This window comes from Thalassophryne amazonica, chromosome 7 (genome assembly GCF_902500255.1).
Source record: "Thalassophryne amazonica chromosome 7, fThaAma1.1, whole genome shotgun sequence".
NCBI lineage: Eukaryota > Metazoa > Chordata > Actinopteri > Batrachoidiformes > Batrachoididae > Thalassophryne > Thalassophryne amazonica.
The window spans coordinates 105861087-105880334 of NC_047109.1; the positions used below are offsets into that span (position 1 = coordinate 105861087).

General features: G+C 39.6%; 1 protein-coding gene across 5 annotated transcripts in view; it reads left to right on the forward strand.

Moving 5' to 3' along the window:
* Nucleotides 1-18706, forward strand: part of grb10b (growth factor receptor-bound protein 10b) — a 222973-nt gene extending 204267 nt beyond the window's left edge. For 4 of the 5 annotated variants that reach the window (XM_034175270.1, XM_034175272.1, XM_034175271.1 and 1 more), the window contains 7 exons: nucleotides 1675-1773; nucleotides 2777-2854; nucleotides 3101-3217; nucleotides 10508-10574; nucleotides 10666-10753; nucleotides 10901-10994; nucleotides 12451-18706. In XM_034175270.1, coding sequence (XP_034031161.1) covers nucleotides 1675-1773; nucleotides 2777-2854; nucleotides 3101-3217; nucleotides 10508-10574; nucleotides 10666-10753; nucleotides 10901-10994; nucleotides 12451-12597 — 690 coding nt within the window. In that variant the 3' untranslated portion in view covers nucleotides 12598-18706. The remainder of the gene's footprint in view (nucleotides 1-1674; nucleotides 1774-2776; nucleotides 2855-3100; nucleotides 3218-10507; nucleotides 10575-10665; nucleotides 10754-10900; nucleotides 10995-12450) is intronic. The other variant, XM_034175273.1, reaches the window with a different exon arrangement.
* Nucleotides 18707-19248: the final 542 nt, after the last annotated feature.

A 19248-nucleotide genomic window follows, 5' to 3' on the forward strand; every position in this document is an offset into this window, starting at 1 on the left:
AAGGAATGCTCACAGGCGAATGACGTCACCGACAGGCGTGGAAAAACTCACGCATGCGCACGAGGGTTGAAGCATGTCTGACATAAAAACATACGAGGTCTCTTAGGTAATAAACCGACCCTTTTATTTTTTTTTTTTAACTATATGGATTTGAATGACATGCGATTACACCAATCATGCTTGAACCCTCGTGCGCATGCGTGAGTTTTTTCACGCGTGTCAGTGACGTCATTTCCCTGTGGGCATGCCTTGAGTGAGATGTGGTCCAGCCCTCTCGGCTGAATTCCTTTGTTTCACACGCTGCTCGAGACGGCGCGTGTTGCTTTATCAAAATTTTTTCTGGACCTGTGAGGAATATCCGAGTGGACACTATTCGAGAAATTAAGATGGTTTTCTGTGAAAAGTTTAACGGCTGATGAGAGATTATGGGGTGTTTCTGTCGGTGTAAGGACTTCCCACGGAGCGGGACGTCGCGCAGCGCTCCCAGGCGACGTTGTCTGGCTGTTTCGAGCTGAAATCATCCTAATTTAAGGTTCTGTTGACCCAGGACGTCGTGAGAGAACAGAGAATATTCAGAAGAGGCCGGCATGAGGAGTTTATGTGGACATTCCACTGTTAAAGGTCATTTTGCAATGAAAGAACGTGCGCGCAAATTCGCCGAGTCGTTTCCGTGACGACGACGCAAATCTGTGTGCGCCGCGACCAGAAAAACACCTCCGTGTTGAAGACCATTTGTAAAATTCAGGCGGCTTTTCATGGCTTTCAACAAGTGAGTAACTGAGAAATTGTTTAACAGCTTGGGCATGTTCCAACTTGCCCGTTAAGATTTCCAACAGAGGTGTTTTTCCTGCCGCGACCCCCCGCGGTCGGGTCCAGCCCGACATGCGACTCTGCCCGCACGTTCTTTCATTACAAAATGACCGTTAACAATGGAATGTCCGAATAAACTCCTCATGCCGACTTCTTCTGAAAGTTCTCTGTTCTCTGACGACTTACTGCGTCAACAGAGCCTGAAATGTGGAAGTTTTCAACTTGAAACGGCGAGACGCTGCCACCTCGAAGCGCAGATCGCCGTCAGGCGCTGTGGGCTGTCCTTAAAGCGACACTACCAGACCAAAATCTCTCATCAGCCGTTAAAATTTTTACCGAAAACCAGCTGAATTTATTGAATGGTGTCCACTCAGTTGTGCCTTACAGTTTTGAAAAATTTTTTATCAAACAAAGCAGCAGTCTCTGAGCCATTCCTAAACAATGAAAAAAATCGACGAGCGTGTGGACGACTCCTCACTCAAAGACTGCCCACAGGCGAATGACGTAACCGACAGGCGTGAAAAAACTCTTGCATGCCCACGAGGGTTCAAGCATGTCTGATGTAATCACACGTGATTCAAATCCATATGGTTTTTGAAAAAATAATAAGGTCGGATACTTTTCTAATAGACCTCGTATGAATGAAATCCATATAGTTTTTGAAAAAAATAAAAAGGACCTATACTTTATTGACAGACCTCGTACATCTAAATGGATTTATTAAAACAAAGCAACATCTGAAAATTTGACATTGTTTGTTTCTTTCTACATTAGTAAACAGTTAATTTCTCTACGTCCCAACCATGTATTGTGACAGTGGTGAATGTGTTGGTATTGATGATTTGAGTTCATGTTGATTGGCAGCCTAATAAAAGCCGAGGGGAGTCAAAGGAGTTCAGGATGCTTTGTGCTGATGATGAACAGGGCAGGACCTGTTGGATGACTGCCTTCAGACTTTTTAAGGTACAACACATTCTAATCACCTTTTTGGCAGATAAATTACAGGGCTATTATTAACAAACCATGTATCCCAGCATTTCAAAAAAATGTGGCTGCCTCTATTCATTACTGAATCAATTACTATTAACTGACAGTAACTGTCAGCCATTGTGAGTTTTCTAAAAGATTGGGCAACTTAAATGCATTTCATTGATGTGTCTGTGAGGCATTTTCAACATACGGAAAGGTTTAGTCACTTGGATGACTAAACAAGATGCACTGTTAGTTCGGGTAAATGTCTAGAGAACCCTGACTTGGACAGCTGAGAATTTTCATCGATTGACTTTTGCACAAAGTTTTTTTTTTATCATTTATTTCTCTGGGGTTTTTTTTTATTGTGAACATTGATCTCCTACTTTTTACCTATCTTTGAAACTGACCTTTGAGTCAGTTTGCCAAATTTTGATTCTGGTGATGATATTTGATCCTGAATGTTGACCCTGATTGGATGTTTGATCATGCTCCTGACTTTTGATCCTTATTTCTTACCCTTGATTCTAAATCTGACCATTGAACCTCAAATCTGATATATGATTGATTGATGATAAACTTTGATCCTAATTACTGTACTTTGAGTTGCACCTCGAGCCAGATCCAGTACAAAATTTAATGGGTTCTTCTTGGCCCATGTCTCATTCACTCACTGTTTTATTAAAATCTGAAAAATTATATTGTGGTCCTTTTTTGTTTTGTTTTAATATAACAACTCTGTTTAAAGGGGTTTCTTTAAACGAGGTTTACTCCGTTTGAGGAAAAAGTAAGAATTTGGTACCTTTGGTTTTCTAGTTCATTTTATTAAATAATTAAAAAAGAGGAGCTCTGTATCATATATCAGCTCCTGACCTGATTGTGTCACCACTCACCTAGTAATTATTTTTAAGTTTACAAGTCACACATTGAGACTGAAATGGTGTACTTTCACTAATGCACTTTGTTTTTTGTTTGTGGGTTGTTTTTCCATTTACAGTATGGAATTGTTTTATACCAGAACTACAAGATCCCTCAACAAAGGAAAACCTTACTTTCACATTTCTCAGCACCAGTGGTAAGTTTCTCTGTAAAATGAGAATTTATTTGAGGCATCTTCCAGAAAACATCTCTTAACAAAATATGGCTATCGCTACTGCCAACGCATCTCTGATAATAAACCAGGAACAGCTAACAAACCAGTCTGACATGTTTAGTGACAGGCATCAGAGTTATTGTTTGATCTCATATTGCTCTGTGTGTAACGCTTCTGTCTTACCAACTCTGTGTGCTCTGACTATGATGTTTCTTTGTTGCCCCCTAGCGGACTGTGTCAGAGAACTCCCTTGTGGCGATGGATTTCTCAGGGAGGATAGGCAGGGTGATTGACAACCCTGTAGAGGCTCAGAGTGCCGCCATGGAGGAGGGGCATGCATGGAGGGTGAGACATGACATTTATATGATCAACCGTAGAAAAAATAAATTCATGTACATTCCTAATTAATACAGTAAACACCTTGGGCACATAAAAGCGCATCTTGTAGTTTTTTTGTTTGTTTGTTTTTAAATCTATTCCACAAATATATTTCGTCTTCCATTCCAGGTTGGACACTTTTGTCAAAATTAGTTGATTAGTAAAATGCTGTTTCAGATTGACATAATGTTATTTATCACATTTTCTTCAAGTCACATTGAAATTCACAAAAAAGTTATATTTTATAAGCATCATTATATCCGTGTGAAGAAGAAAATCGTCATATTTATGGCAGCTACAAACCATCCTTACAAAGTCATCTATCTTTTTAGTGTCCAGCTGAACATAAGGAAAAACTTCAGTACAGTACTACAGTTTTGTGGGTAAAACAAATAACCACTAAAGTTACTACATGCATTCTTCCAGTTAAATAACATTTACAACTTTACCAAAATGACATATTTCTATATGACAAAATTTGATATCACAAAATTTGTGGTATATCACTTCAGATGACACACCATTTTTATAGAATTATTTTTATTTGTCTGTGTTTTGTTTGTTTTTAACCCGGTGTCGCCGACCAAACAATTCAGCCCCTAAAAATCACTCCACCCTGCCTTCACTGCGCATGAGCCATTAGCCACGGTTCACGGATTATCACCTCGTTTCTGCTTCAAACTGCACTCCAGTCATCATCTATCTCAGCGACAGATATCTGAAACTTTTGTACAACCACATAAATTCCGCATTATTTCATCATAAAAGACGGATGAAGCAATCAGAGCACCACGGTTACACAAGATGCTAGCTGATGCGTTCACTGCGCGATGGTCATTTCAACGCGTCACCAGGTTTCACCTTATTTCTGCTTAAAACGACCTTGTTTCTGCTTAAAACTAAAGTTAGAATGATTTAAGAGGTTTTACCTGGTTATGTGATGGTTAATAATCACATTACGAGGTCTGTAAGAAAAGTAACAGACCTTTTTATTTTTTGCAAAAACCATATGGATTTGAATCACGTGTGATTGCATCAGCCAAGCTTGAACCTTCGTGCGCATGCGTGAGTTTTTTCACGCCTGTCGGTTGCTTCATTCACCTGTGAACACGGTTTGTGGGAGGGGTGGTCCAGCCCCCTCGGCGGATTTTCATTGTCAGGAAAATGGATGAGCGACTGCCGCTTTGCTGCATCAAAATTTTTTCAGAAACTGTGAGAGACAGCCAGGTGGAAACCATTCGGACAATTCAGATGGCTTTCGGTGAAGATTCAGTGGGCATCACAGAGATTAAGGAGCATTACAACTGGATTAAAGACCGCCCACAGCGGCTGAGGGTGCACCGCGCTCCAAGCGGCCATCGACAGGCTGAAACGACCAGATCATTTCCAAAGTGAAGGCTGTGTTGATCCGGGACATCGTGTGACTACCAGAGAAATAGCAAGAGAGGTGGACATAGCACTTTTTCGGCACATTACACTGTTACAGGAGATTTTGTAATGAAAGACGTGCGGCGGAATTCGTGCGTCAGGACGGAGCCACGTAATGACGCAGAACAAAAAGCACCTCCGTGTTGGAAGTCTCACAGGACATGCCCAGCTCTTCCACCATTCGGAAGATTCAGACAGCTTTGGGTGGCTTTTCAGTCGAGTGAGTATCCGAGAAATTGTCGAAGAGCTGAGCATGCCACAACATGTCCTGTGAGACCAACACGGAGGTGCTTTCGTTCCGCGCCATTAGCGGCTCCGTGGCAAATTCCTCCGCTACTGTTTTCATGACAAAATCTCCTTTAACAGTGGAATGTGCCGGAAAAGTGCTGATGTCCACCTTTTCTGCCATTTCTCTGGCCAAACAACGTCCCGGATCAATACAGCCTTCGCTTTGGAAATGATCCGGTCGTTTCAGCCTGTCGATGGCCGCTCGAAGCGCGGCGCGCCCTCAGCCGCTGTGGGCCGTCTTTAATCCGGTTGTAATGCTCCTTAATCTGTATGATGCCCATAAGATCAATCAATCAATTTTTTTATATATCGCCAAATCACAACAAACAGTTGCCCCAAGGCGCTTTATATTGTAAGGCAAGGCCATACAATAATTATGTAAAACCCCAACGGTCAAAACGACCCCCTGTGAGCAAGCACTTGGCTACAGTGGGAAGGAAAAACTCCCTTTTAACAGGAAGAAACCTCCAGCAGAACCAGGCTCAGGGAGGGGCAGTCTTCTGCTGGGACTGGTTGGGGCTGAGGGAGAGAACCAGGAAAAAGACATGCTGTGGAGGGGAGCAGAGATCGATCGCTAATGATTAAATGCAGAGTGGTGCATACAGAGCAAAAAGAGAAAGAAACAGTGCATCATGGGAACCCCCCAGCAGTCTACGTCTATAGCAGCATAACTAAGGGATGGTTTAGGGTCACCTGATCCAGCCCTAACTATAAGCTTTAGCAAAAAGGAAAGTTTTAAGCCTAATCTTAAAGGTAGAGAGGGTGTCTGTCTCCCTGATCTGAATTGGGAGCTGGTTCCACAGGAGAGGAGCCTGAAAGCTGAAGGCTCTGCCTCCCATTCTACTCTTACAAACCCTAGGAACTACAAGTAAGCCTGCAGTCTGAGAGCGAAGCGCTCTATTGGGGTGATATGGTACTACGAGGTCCCTAAGATAAGATGGGACCTGATTATTCAAAACCTTATAAGTAAGAAGAAGAATTTTAAATTCTATTCTAGAATTAACAGGAAGCCAATGAAGAGAGACCAATATGGGTGAGATATGCTCTCTCCTTCTAGTCCCCGTCAGTACTCTAGCTGCATTTTGAATTAACTGAAGGCTTTTTAGGGAACTTTTAGGACAACCTGATAATAATGAATTACAATAGTCCAGCCTAGAGGAAATAAATGCATGAATTAGTTTTTCAGCATCACTCTGAGACAAGACCTTTCTGATTTTAGAGATATTGCGTAAATGCAAAAAAGCAGTCCTACATATTTGTTTAATATGCGCTTTGAATGACATATCCTGATCAAAAATGACTCCAAGATTTCTCACAGTATTACTAGAGGTCAGGGTAATGCCATCCAGAGTAAGGATCTGGTTAGACACCATGTTTCTAAGATTTGTGGGGCCAAGTACAATAACTTCAGATTTATCTGAGTTTAAAAGCAGGAAATTAGAGGTCATCCATGTCTTTATGTCTGTAAGACAATCCTGCAGTTTAGCTAATTGGTGTGTGTCCTCTGGCTTCATGGATAGATAAAGCTGGGTATCATCTGCGTAACAATGAAAATTTAAGCAATACCGTCTAATAATACTGCCTAAGGGAAGCATGTATAAAGTGAATAAAATTGGTCCTAGCACAGAACCTTGTGGAACTCCATAATTAACTTTAGTCTGTGAAGAAGATTCCCCATTTACATGAACAAATTGTAATCTATTAGACAAATATGATTCAAACCACCGCAGCGCAGTGCCTTTAATACCTATGGCATGCTCTAATCTCTGTAATAAAATTTTATGGTCAACAGTATCAAAAGCAGCACTGAGGTCTAACAGAACAAGCACAGAGATGAGTCCACTGTCCGAGGCCATAAGAAGATAATTTGTAAGCTTCACTAATGCTGTTTCTGTACTATGATGAATTCTAAAACCTGACTGAAACTCTTCAAATAGACCATTCCTCTGCAGATGATCAGTTAGCTGTTTTACAACTACCCTTTCAATAATTTTTGAGAGAAAAGGAAGGTTGGAGATTGGCCTATAATTAGCTAAGATAGCTGGGTCAAGTGATGGCTTTTTAAGTAATGGTTTAATTACTGCCACCTTAAAAGCCTGTGGTACATAGCCAACTAACAAAGATAGATTGATCATATTTAAGATCGAAGCATTAAATAATGGTAGGGCTTCCTTGAGCAGCCTGGTAGGAATGGGGTCTAATAAACATGTTGATGGTTTGGATGAAGTAACTAATGAAAATAACTCAGACAGAACAATCGGAGAGAAAGAGTCTAACCAAATACCGGCATCACTGAAAGCAGCCAAAGATAACGATACGTCTTTGGGATGGTTATGAGTAATTCTTTCTCTAATAGTTAAAATTTTGTTAGCAAAGAAAGTCATGAAGTCATTACTAGTTAAAGTTAATGGAATATTCAGCTCAATAGAGCTCTGACTCTTTGTCAGCCTGGCTACAGTGCTGAAAAGAAACCTGGGGTTGTTCTTATTTTCTTCAATTAGTGATGAGTAGAAAGATGTCCTAGCTTTACGGAGGGCTTTTTTATAGCGCAACAGACTCTTTTTCCAGGCTAAGATCTTCTAAATTAGTGAGACGCCATTTCCTCTCCAACTTACGGGTTATCTACTTTAAGCTACGAGTTTGTGAGTTATACCACGGAGTCAGACACTTCTGATTTAAAGCTCTCTTTTTCAGAGGAGCTACAGCATCCAAAGTTGTCTTCAATGAGGATGTAAAACTATTGACGAGATACTCTATCTCCCTTACAGAGTTTAGGTAGCTACTCTGCACTGTGTTGGTATATGGCATTAGAGAACATAAAGAAGGAATCATATCCTTAAACCTAGTTACAGCGCTTTCTGAAAGAGTTCTAGTGTAATGAAACTTATTCCCCACTGCTGGGTAGTCCATCAGAGTAAATGTAAATGTTATTAAGAAATGATCAGACAGAAGGGAGTTTTCAGGGAATACTGTTAAGTCTTCTATTTCCATACCATAAGTCAGAACAAGATCTAAGATATGATTAAAGTGGTGGGTGGACTCATTTACTTTTTGAGCAAAGCCAATAGAGTCTAATAATAGATTAAATGCAGTGTTGAGGCTGTCATTCTCAGCATCTGTGTGGATGTTAAAATCGCCCACTATAATTATCTTATCTGAGCTAAGCACTAAGTCAGACAAAAGGTCTGAAAATTCACAGAGAAACTCACAGTAACGACCAGGTGGACGATAGATAATAACAAATAAAACTGGTTTTTGGGACTTCCAATTTGGATTGACAAGACTAAGAGACAAGCTTTCAAATTAATTAAAGCTCTGTCTGGGTTTTTGATTAATTAATAAGCTGGAATGGAAGATTGCTGCTAATCCTCCGCCCCGGCCCGTGCTACGAGCATTCTGACAGTTAGTGTGACTCGGGGGTGTTGACTCATTTAAACTAACATATTCATCCTGCTGTAACCAGGTTTCTGTTAGGCAGAATAAATCAATATGTTGATCAATTATTATATCATTTACCAACAGGGACTTAGAAGAGAGAGACCTAATGTTTAATAGACCACATTTAACTGTTTTAGTCTGTGGTGCAGTTGAAGGTGCTATATTATTTTTTCTTTTTGAATTTTTATGCATAAATAGATTTTTGCTGGTTATTGGTAGTCTGGGAGCAGGCACCGTCTCTACGGGGATGGGGTAATGAGGGGATGGCAGGGGGAGAGAAGCTGCAGAGAGGTGTGTAAGACTACAACTCTGCTTCCTGGTCCCAACCCTGGATAGTCACAGTTTGGAGGATTTAAGAAAATTGGCCAGATTTCTAGAAATGAGAGCTGCTCCATCCAAAGTGGGATGGATGCCGTCTCTCCTAACAAGACCAGGTTTTCCCCAGAAGCTTTGCCAATTATCTATGAAGCCCACCTCATTTTTTGGACACCACTCAGACAGCCAGCAATTCAAGGAGAACATGCGGCTAAACATGTCACTCCTGGTCCGATTGGGGAGGGGCCCAGAGAAAACTACAGAGTCCGACATTGTTTTTGCAAAGTTACACACCGATTTAATGTTAATTTTAGTGACCTCCGATTGGCGTAACCGAGTGTCATTACTGCCGACGTGAATTACAATCTTACCAAATTTACGCTTAGCCTTAGCCAGCAGTTTCAAATTTCCTTCAATGTCGCCTGCTCTGGCCCCCGGAAGACAATTGACTATGGTTGCTGGTGTCGCTAACTTCACATTTCTCAAAACAGAGTCGCCAATAACCAGAGTTTGATCCTCGGCGGGTGTGTTGTCGAGTGGGGAAAAACGGTTAGAGATGTGAACGGGTTGGCGGTGTACACGGGGCTTCTGTTTAGGGCTACGCTTCCTCCTCACAGTCACCCAGTCAGCCTGCTTTCCCGACTGCTCGGGATCTGCCAGGGGGTAACTAACGGCGACTAAGCTACCTTGGTCCGCACCGACTACAGGGGCCTGGCTAGCTGTAGAATTTTCCACGGTGCGGAGCCGAGTCTCCAATTCCCCCAGCCTGGCCTCCAAAACTACGAATAAGCTACACTTATTACAAGTACCGTTACTGCTAAAGGAGGCCGAGGAATAACTAAACACACCCAGAGCAGAAAAGTGCGGGAGAGACAGGAGAAGCTGCCATGCTAAATCAGCTAAGAGCTAGTAGCTACGCTAAGCTAGCGGATTCCTAAAAACACGCAAAGTGAATAATGTGTAAATAATTTAGAGGTGATTCAGCAGAAGGAGTGCTTTAGTTAAGGCACGTAAAGATTACACTGGGAAACAAATCGTAATCTAGATAACTAGATCAATCTAACTGCGCAGATTAAACAGCTAACAGATACAGAAAAACACCGCTGTGCTCCGGAACAGGTCTTCACCGATCTTCACCGAAAGCCATCTGAATTTTCTGAATGGTTTCCACCTGGCTGTCTCTCACAGTTTCTGGAAAAATTTGATGCATTGTTGCTCCAGCCGTTCAGACATTTTCCTCACAATGAAAATCCGACGAGGGGGGAGGACCAGTGCTCACTCAAAGCCTGCTCACAGGCGAATGACGCAACTGACAGGCGTGAAAAAACTCACGCATGCGCACGAAGGTTCAAGCTTGGCTGATGCAATCACACGTGATTCAAATCCATAAGGTTATTGCAAAAAATAAAAAGGTCCGATACTTTTCTAACAGACCTCGTATTCCCTTTGATCGCTTTGGGTGAAGAGATTCAGACTCAGACGAGCTACTGTGGTCCCAAATGACGTACAGTGAAGGCAGGCGGACTGACTTTTGGGGGGGGGGGCATTTGGTCTGCAACACCAGTTAAGATGTTTATATATTGATGATGTTGGTGTGTTTCTCAAATTATTAATTGCAGATGAAAACAATGTAGGCTGTCTGAACATTAAGAGATATTGCTGTTATTGTTGATTTTCAATTTATATGCAGATGATTTTATACATTCATTTCCTTATATTTGCTTGTTGTGCATACCACAACTGTGAAATAATCCCTGTTGCATTCTCTCCATGTGGCGTGTCTCTCAGAAGAGGAGTCAACGAATGAATATTCTGGGCTCACACAGTCCTTTACACCACTCCACAGTAAACTCAGGTAATTTAAGTATTTTAAATCCTGAATTTAATTTTCTGCTTCTTCAAAAAACAGAAGTACCTGATGGGAGGGTTTTGTGTTTTCTAAACAGTCATCCACATAGCTCAGCTTTGGTTCCATGGCAGGATAACGAGAGAAGAATCCCATCGCATCATCCACCAGCAGGGACAAGTCGACGGGTAAGTGAAGTCAGCTGGATTGTAATCAAATCTTGCCCATGTGAAACACTTGCCTTCTGATTGTTTGTCTCTTTTAAAAGGTACATATTTCTCTTAATTTTTTTGAAAGTTGAGTCACACTTTGTAAACTTTTCTCATCACGAACAGATTGTTTCTGCTGCGTGTCAGTCAGAGTAACCCCAAGGCTTTTGTGCTCACTTTGTGCCATCACCAGAAAATCAAACATTTCCAGATACTACCGGTATGTTTTTATCTCTTGTTTGATTTGTTACTTTTTTCATTGAAAAGTAAGCATTGATTCTTGATAATAAATGTTAAGACCTGCTTTGAATAAAGTGGAAGTGGTTTAAAAAAAAATCAAAAAATGTTTATGATTCAATGGAACATGTTATTTCAGGTTGAAAAAAATAGTTTCCTCCCTTTTTTAAAATAATTTTTAACAAAGTCTCACAGGGGTAGAGTAATCCACTGGTCCGAGGTCACGGACCAGTTATTTTTGGTCTATGTCTAGTAGATATTTTCCCTCTTGTCCGTCTTGTGATTAAAAGTGTTCACAAGTCCGATGATTTTTTTTTTTTCTTTCAAACTTGCACCTTAAATAGTTGAGCCATTCGGAGATAAAAACAGAGTTTTGGATAGCGAGCCATCCAGCCATGATTGAGTTAATATAGTTGTTTTATGTTCAAGCACAAAACGTGACTGAGGAGGAGAAAAAACAGGATGAATTCCATCATCACACTAAAATGTACTCCAATCAGAATACAAATACAAGCTGATAATTTATGTTATTTTTCAAAGTTATTAGGCTGCAGCTATATGTTTTATTTATTTCAAAGTTACCTCTTATTTTATTGTTATTTAAAAAAAAAAACATGGGGAGTCAGATCAGCCTGCTTTGTTCAGTTCAGTTTATATCAAAGTTTTCCTGCACATGTCCAGGTATTTTTTCCTTCTTTATAAGAGTTTGGTGTTTACATTTGTCCTACAATGTTTTAAAAGCCAATAAAATGTTAACACTTTTCTTTATAGAAGTTCGGTAATTTCAGAAATGCAACAGAAAACATCCACAAATCAGAAAACGTTTGGACTGTATGTAAAATGAAGATAAAAATATAAATGCTGCACTATTTCCAATTTCTCCACTCACACCCACAGAAGCCAAACGTTCTTCCAGAGTTGTGTCTTGGTGGCTTCCCTCACTTGTCTCCTTCCAGCATGGACATTTAGTTTTTGAGAACTGCCTACATGACACAGATTTAGCATAAAGTACCACACTGTTTGTATTTCTGAATGATTGATGTGAGTGAAGTCTAAGAAATATTCAGTGAGTTGGAAAAGTTCATGTTTTCATCCCCTGACATTTTTCAAGAAAACTGGCTGTAAAAATGATTATTTCTTACATTTAGAATAAACTGCCCTGTCCCAACCTTTTTTTTCTTGGAAAATGCTGCAGGCCTTAAAATGTAGGAATGGGTATATATTAACAAATAAAGCCGACCACATAAAACATGAAATATGATGGTTTCATACAGTCTGCAGTAAATAGAAGTCAAAGTAAATGTCAGGATCATATCCTTTAGAAAACAGTCAGCAGGAATGGAAAGCATGTTGATGTTTTATTTAACAGGGGAAAAAGTCTGATGTTCTCTATATTCTGTTGTTCTTTGCTGCTTGTCTGGACGGTCTCTTGCTGGCAGTTTGAAGAGGACGGTCAGGTTTTCTTCAGCCTTGACGACGGCGCCACCAAATTCACCGACCTGATTCAGTTGGTGGAGTTCTACCAGCTCAACAGAGGAGTGCTGCCTTGTAAACTCAGACACCCGTGCACCTTCGTGGCCTTATGACACCCTCTGATCATCTGACCCCCGGCACTTGACCTAACTCTGCCTAAATCAAACAAAAAGAATCTGTCGGTTGGTTCTTTTGTTTTTGTTTTTGTCTTTGTAAGAAGCTGGTGAATTAACTGATGTTTGGTTGTTGTCTTTTGTATTGTCGTGGGTCCGCTGACATGTTGGATTTTTATTATTATTATTATTTTTTTTTTTTTTTTTTTCTGCATGGACGTTGAGGAGGTCAATGCACATTTTATTCACATGGTTCCTCAGATAAGAAGACAGAGGAAATGAACACTGCCCTTTGTGTCAATGCTGTTGCAAAATCTTCCACAATCTTGCTGCCCATAGTCGACAATAAGCTTGGACCCAGTGACCACCAATGTTTCAGTTCGTGAAAGCTCAACTGTAGACTGCTGCATTTACCTGCATGTGGACAATCAGCAGGATCATTCAAGTTTGTGTGTGTGGACCACTCTGCTTTCACTGAACAATCACAAAGTCCTCAAAGTACTGTTGATGGAGAGGAGATTGTCTTTTAGTTTGCACTCATCAAAGTGGGAGTGGCCTCTGAATGTGCTTGATTTCTTCACCAACTGTGAGAAGGCGTCACCACCCTCTAGTGTCATTAGCATGTAAGGACACATCAAACATTTAACTGATGGCAGAAAGGTGTTTGTTTTTGGGTGTGAGAAAACTGCTATGAAAAAATGTTTGTTTGTTTGTTTTTTTTTAATGGACAGTACAGTAACTGTATCGTCCACCTTCATTGAAATTTGTTTGGTCATCACTGACCGAAAAGTTTATTTAATTTTTTTTAAATAGACTTTCTTTAATGAATGCATTACTTGCAGATATGTATTCTCTTTAATAATGTAGTTATTGCTTCTGGATATTTCTCACTGTTCAGTATTCATAACGTCCAGAGTAAGGCTGTACTGATTGCTGTTCTGCACAGTTATCTTCCCTAAAGTATTTTAATTGACTTCCTTCTGCTCTTGAAATTTAATCCAGCCATACACTACACAATAATGGAATACGAGTGTGTGTTTGGCCAAGTTTGCAAAGAAACTTATGCCATAGTGTGTAACTGATCAGATTGTGTGTTGCTGAGGTGAGACTGTATCGCAGCAGTTTGAGCGTGCGGTTCTGCTATCTGACCAATGGCGTATTTCCTTTGTCACACCATAATGTGTTGGTATAGTGTTACTTACGTGTTATTACAGGCAGAGAGACATGGGGCACATGGGCGTGCAGACACACTAAACATTTGTACGTGATGCAGATATAATTGCACACTCGCCCATGCTGAAGTTCACAGAACTTCCATGATGCATGTTTCCATTGTCAAAACAAGATTAATCAAAACAACAACAAAAACAATGCCTGCCTAGAAACATCATGATTTCCAAGGTGTGCACATGAAGATGTCCACACCCACAGAGCCGCAGAGTGGCCGTACAGGAAAAGGGAGCGGGGGGTATATAGCACTTAAAATATTATTGCATGCGCACAATGTAGAATTTTTTTTTCCCCCCCACAGTTTAATTTGTAGAGACCATTTTAGAAGTATATATGGCTGAGACATTCATTCCTCCAATTGCATGCATCCATGTACCTGAGCCAAAAATAATAATAATAATTCTGTGGTAAATGCATTTCCGTAGGTGCTATTATCCCCATTAACACACAATATCAGCCACTCTCAATTTAGTGTGCTTGGCACAGTGCATCAGCTAATCACATATGGGAACTAATTAAACAAATCATGCAACATAATTGTGTCTTGTGCACATACAGTAGCATTTCAAGCGCTTTCTATGCAGTAAAATGTGGCCTCATGGTGTATGTTTTGGTCTGCGTTGCTCCGGTGCTCTGCATGGACCACAGATGGGACCACAATCCGCTGCACAGCACCCGCTCTCCTTCCTTGCCTTGACAGAGCAGACAACCGGTGTAAACACTGTAATGTCTATGCTGATATTCTGCCGTTCTTCTGCAATCCACTTCTGCATTACTGCATCGCCATCGTGCAGTGTGTGCACGGCTTTACACGCAAGCGTTCATGAAGCTGTGGTGTCATTCAGAGTAACGGAACAAGCTGAAGTGTAGTTTGCAAGCAGGTAGAAAATTGTGACTGCAAAGTTAAAATATAAACGCATGTATATCAAGGAAACAATCAAATGCAACTGAAGCATTGTCTTTGCAGAAAGTGCATAATGCTCCCTGCCGTATCGAGTAGGACAGTAAAAAGTATCTGTTTATCTTTGTGTAACGAGTAGCAATTTCATCAATTTTCCAGATTTACCTTGACAAAGAAAAGGAAAGACCTAATCTGCTCACGCACAAAGCACACTTCCCTGCACACTTCTTGTGCGTGCAGGATGTTTGTGCGGGAGATTCAGTATTTTGTGATGTTTTCTTGGCGCTCTGGACAAATTGCAAAACTGGTAGTTTTCTGAGTGAAAAAAATAATAGGTTTAATTTAAGCCATGTCACTCTTAGTTTCAGTGTGTTTCCTCTGGTGTGTGATGTTTGTGAGTGATAACTGTCAGAGTGAGAGCAGGGCACTAGATATGGGTTCCTTTTGTTTCTGAGTGCTGAGTGGAGATTGAACTCAAACATTAAGTCAGTATCTGTTACCTTTTTTGTTCAGTACTTGCATAGACTGAGTGTTGGCCAAGAATGTGGGCATAGGCAACTTGATCTTGGGTGCCTTTGTTTGGTGAAGAAAGGTTTATTGATTTTGAGTTTATGGATGATGCTGTGATCTTGGCGAAATCACTGGATGCCCTGGTTACAGCACTTAAGAAGTTGAATGAAGAGTCAGAGAGTCTGGGTTTCAATCACTGATGTCATAGTCGCAGCCATCAGAAGTATTTCTGTATGTGGTGAAAGTGTTAAAATTATTGAGAAATTAATTTATCTTGGCATTGACATTTGTGTCTCTGGACCCTCAGCCTTTGAGGTTGTAGGATGCCCCAGTCGTTAGCTCACTGGACAGAAGTGTTTGGTGATGCTGATAACTTTACAGGAGAACTCTGGTCCAAGTCTTTTGGGTTATGGTGCTTCCTGTCTTGCTGCATGGTTGTAAGACTTGGACACTAACCAGTGGTATGAGGGGATGACTGGATGTCTTTTGTACTTTGTCTCTTCATATGACCTTTGGGTACTGCTGGACTTACATGATGCATGCTATTGGCATTGTGATGGAACATCAGCCACGGCATTATGGTCGAGTGGCGCGTTTCTCTGGACGTGTTTCATGTGAATGAGTTGGTTGGCATTCAGGTCCTAAGGTGGTTCCATCCATAGTGTGGTGGGTGTGATGACACATGTATCCTCCCAAACCTGTATAATCTCAAGAAACTATATCATTGAATTTGCCTGTGCTCCTGTACTTAAAGGACATGTTTAGCATAGTGCCTCTAGGTGATCTGCATAAAATTATGTGCAATGTAGACAATTTTTATTTTACCCATAACAAGTAATCATGTCTGGCAGAATGGAACTAAATGTAGTGCATAAGCAGGGCAAATACCAACAGAGGTTCTCACCTTTGAGAATTTGAGTTCATGACCAAAGCTTATGAATTTTAGGTTCAGAATCACCCTCTGCAAACTGTCCACACACAGCTGGTCTCTGTCATGTTTTTAATGGAACCTTCTAAAGAATTCAAACATTAACATTTTATTTCAGCTATTATTTGGTCGTAGCTGTTTTGGGCCACCAGCCAAAGGTAAAACAGAATATATTTTTAAATAGTTCAACATCAGCAGTTTGGTTCACTGGCACATCAATTAAAATACACTAGTCACTATTGACATGGAGTGAATCAGTAATATTTTACAGTACTGTTCCAGCAAAATGTATTTATTTATTGGACGACAGTGATTACTTGAAATGTTTTTTTTTTCTTTTTTCTTTCCTCAGCGCTGTTCTCTACCGTGAGATGATTGGCTAGTGTGGTTTAATGTTGAAATGGCATACTGTCGGTTTTGTTTGTTTGTTTTGTTAGTTGGTTTATTTAATATATTTGACTGTCATCAAAATTATAATGAAGTGATGTTTTAGGGCATGCCAATATCTGTAATGTTAAAATTATGATTCCAGTATATGAGTGGGAATGTTGTGGAAACGTACAGCAGAAAGAACTATTTGGAGTGCAGTTATGGATTATTCTCATTATAGATGGATTATTTTTTATGATTCGTTAATGTGAAAAATAGTTTTCTAAACACAATCACAATTTCTAATCTTTAAACGACTGATTTGCTTATATTTGACTTGTAGACCAAAATCTTAACTTTTTTTAAAAAAATAAATATACATAATAACATAATTAAAGAGCAACATATCAAAATTTGGCTTCCCCCTTAGTTAAATGACAATTGGTCAGAATAGGGATTTTTTTTTTCCCCCTTTGGTTTTTGGTAAATCAACCAATCCTTTCAGCTCTATTTATTACCATTTGCAAACCACATTTTGGCAACCTGGGCTCAGTGAGATTCAGCTTGCCTTGAGCAAACAAAGCAACAAACTTCCACATAATTACTGGTAATTATCAGTTAAAAATTATTTAAAATTTGTAAATGTGCTGTAGAAATCTATAACAATGCTGCCCCTTCATAAATTTTATTTTATACCCTTCAAACTGCAATCTACAGTGATATTACATGGGTAACTCATCTGATTTTACAACATTGACTACCTTTTAGCACAATGAAGAAATTGAATCTAGCAAGTCTGTTTTATCTTTTACATGAATGTGGCTCTTAAGTTTATTTTGTCGGGACTGCTATGTATGATATGTGGATATTTGCAGGTATCTGGATACGTTTCAAGGCCTCTTAAACTATTGACATAACAATGATTTATTGTTATTTATTTTTTTTTTATGCTAGCTATTTTTAATACAAGTCCCCTGGCATACAGCCTCATTTATTGTTAATCTTCAGACTCCCATTGTTTTTCATTTTTGTGACTGATGTGATTGGCTGTGGATAAATCACTGCGTGACACGTAGCCTTAAAGCTACAAATGGTATAATTGTAGATGTTAAATTTAACAACACAGAAAACGTGGTTGTTCAAGTGGTTCGCATAACAAATAAATCAGGGGATTTGGGGATCCACACTTTATTTTTATTATTTTTTAATGTATAACAGAAATGAATGTAACTGGATTGCTCAGGGTTGATTTGGAGCTTGTTTAAAACTACTGGTCTGGGAAGGTGGAACAGCACACTTTTTTCATCTCCAACACAAATCTGCTATACGGTTTTGTGGTGAGTTGTGATTACTTGAACATAATTAAGCAGATTCTGTACTAGTTGCAGTACAGCTAACAGTGTTGCCAGTGCTCTTGTTAAGCCGTTTATTAGGAACAGACAAAGTTAACAGCTACCTGGTTAATTGAACTGATTTCATGCTCCATCCTCTAAAACCCCATGCTGAATTCTTCAAACAATGTATTGTTACAATTGTCACAAACAGGAGCTCTGACAGTTTGCATAACCAGGTACTGTGGAGCCACAGATGATACCGCTGATGTTTTCTCTGCACAAACCAGACCTGACCAACTGGCAGACCTCCGAGGGATATATTAACGCTCCCTGCTGTCTAAGTCGGGCTTGAGCTTGAAAACTTTGCAATTTAACAAATACTTGATGGATACAAATCAAAAATGATCATTTAAGTGACTATGATTTAAAAAAAAATTATCTGAAGTAATGCTCTTAACTTTAGTGATAGATTTTCAATTTGGACTTCAAAGAGCATTGGCCCCAGGTTTGCAACACAACATGAATAATCATATTGGCTTGTGTATTTTCATAACATTGTCACAATGCAAGATACCATGGCTGTATAAAGAAGTAAAAATATATACATCTATATAAAAATAAATTTATGTATTTCAGGGAATGCAACAGACAACAGAAGCTTATCTCTTTTTGTAAGAGAAAGCTCTTGTTTTCATGATGTGCTTTGAGTCAATCTGTAAATAACTGAATGGCATATAAATCTTAATCATAACCTTTTCAGGTATTTTTGTACAAATAAGGGACTGATATATTCTGTTTATTGTAATTAGAATAAAGCATTAATACATTGCTATAAAATCCAAACTCTGTGTCATTTTTGAAGACTTTCTTTGAAGCTTTTGGTAACTTCTGTCATCTTTACAACTCTGAACTTATAAACAGGTGCATCTAAAAAAAAATTACAATATTGTGGAAAAATTAAGCATTTTTTGTCAGGTATTTCAGAGATGGAAATTTTAAGTTATTCTACTTTCAATATATAGAAACTAAAATCAATCATTTTAAATTTTCATAGCCTCCTGCTCCAAGAAAAAGAAAATGGATATCTCAAAATATTAGAATATTTTATTTAAAGTATTTATACAGTATGAATGCCATGAATCACTCAAATCTGGTTCACTACACACAACCGTTATCTTGACAGTTGTCCAGAAGACACTCATGGACACCATCCACAGGGAGGTTAAGCCACAGAAGGTCATTGTTGAAAGCTCTGGCTGTTCAGAGTTCTGGATCAATGCCTAGTCATGGAAAGTTGACTGGAGAATAAAAGTGTGGTCGGAACAGATGCACAAGCAACAGCGATGACTGCAGCCTTGAGAAGATTGTCAAGCAAAACC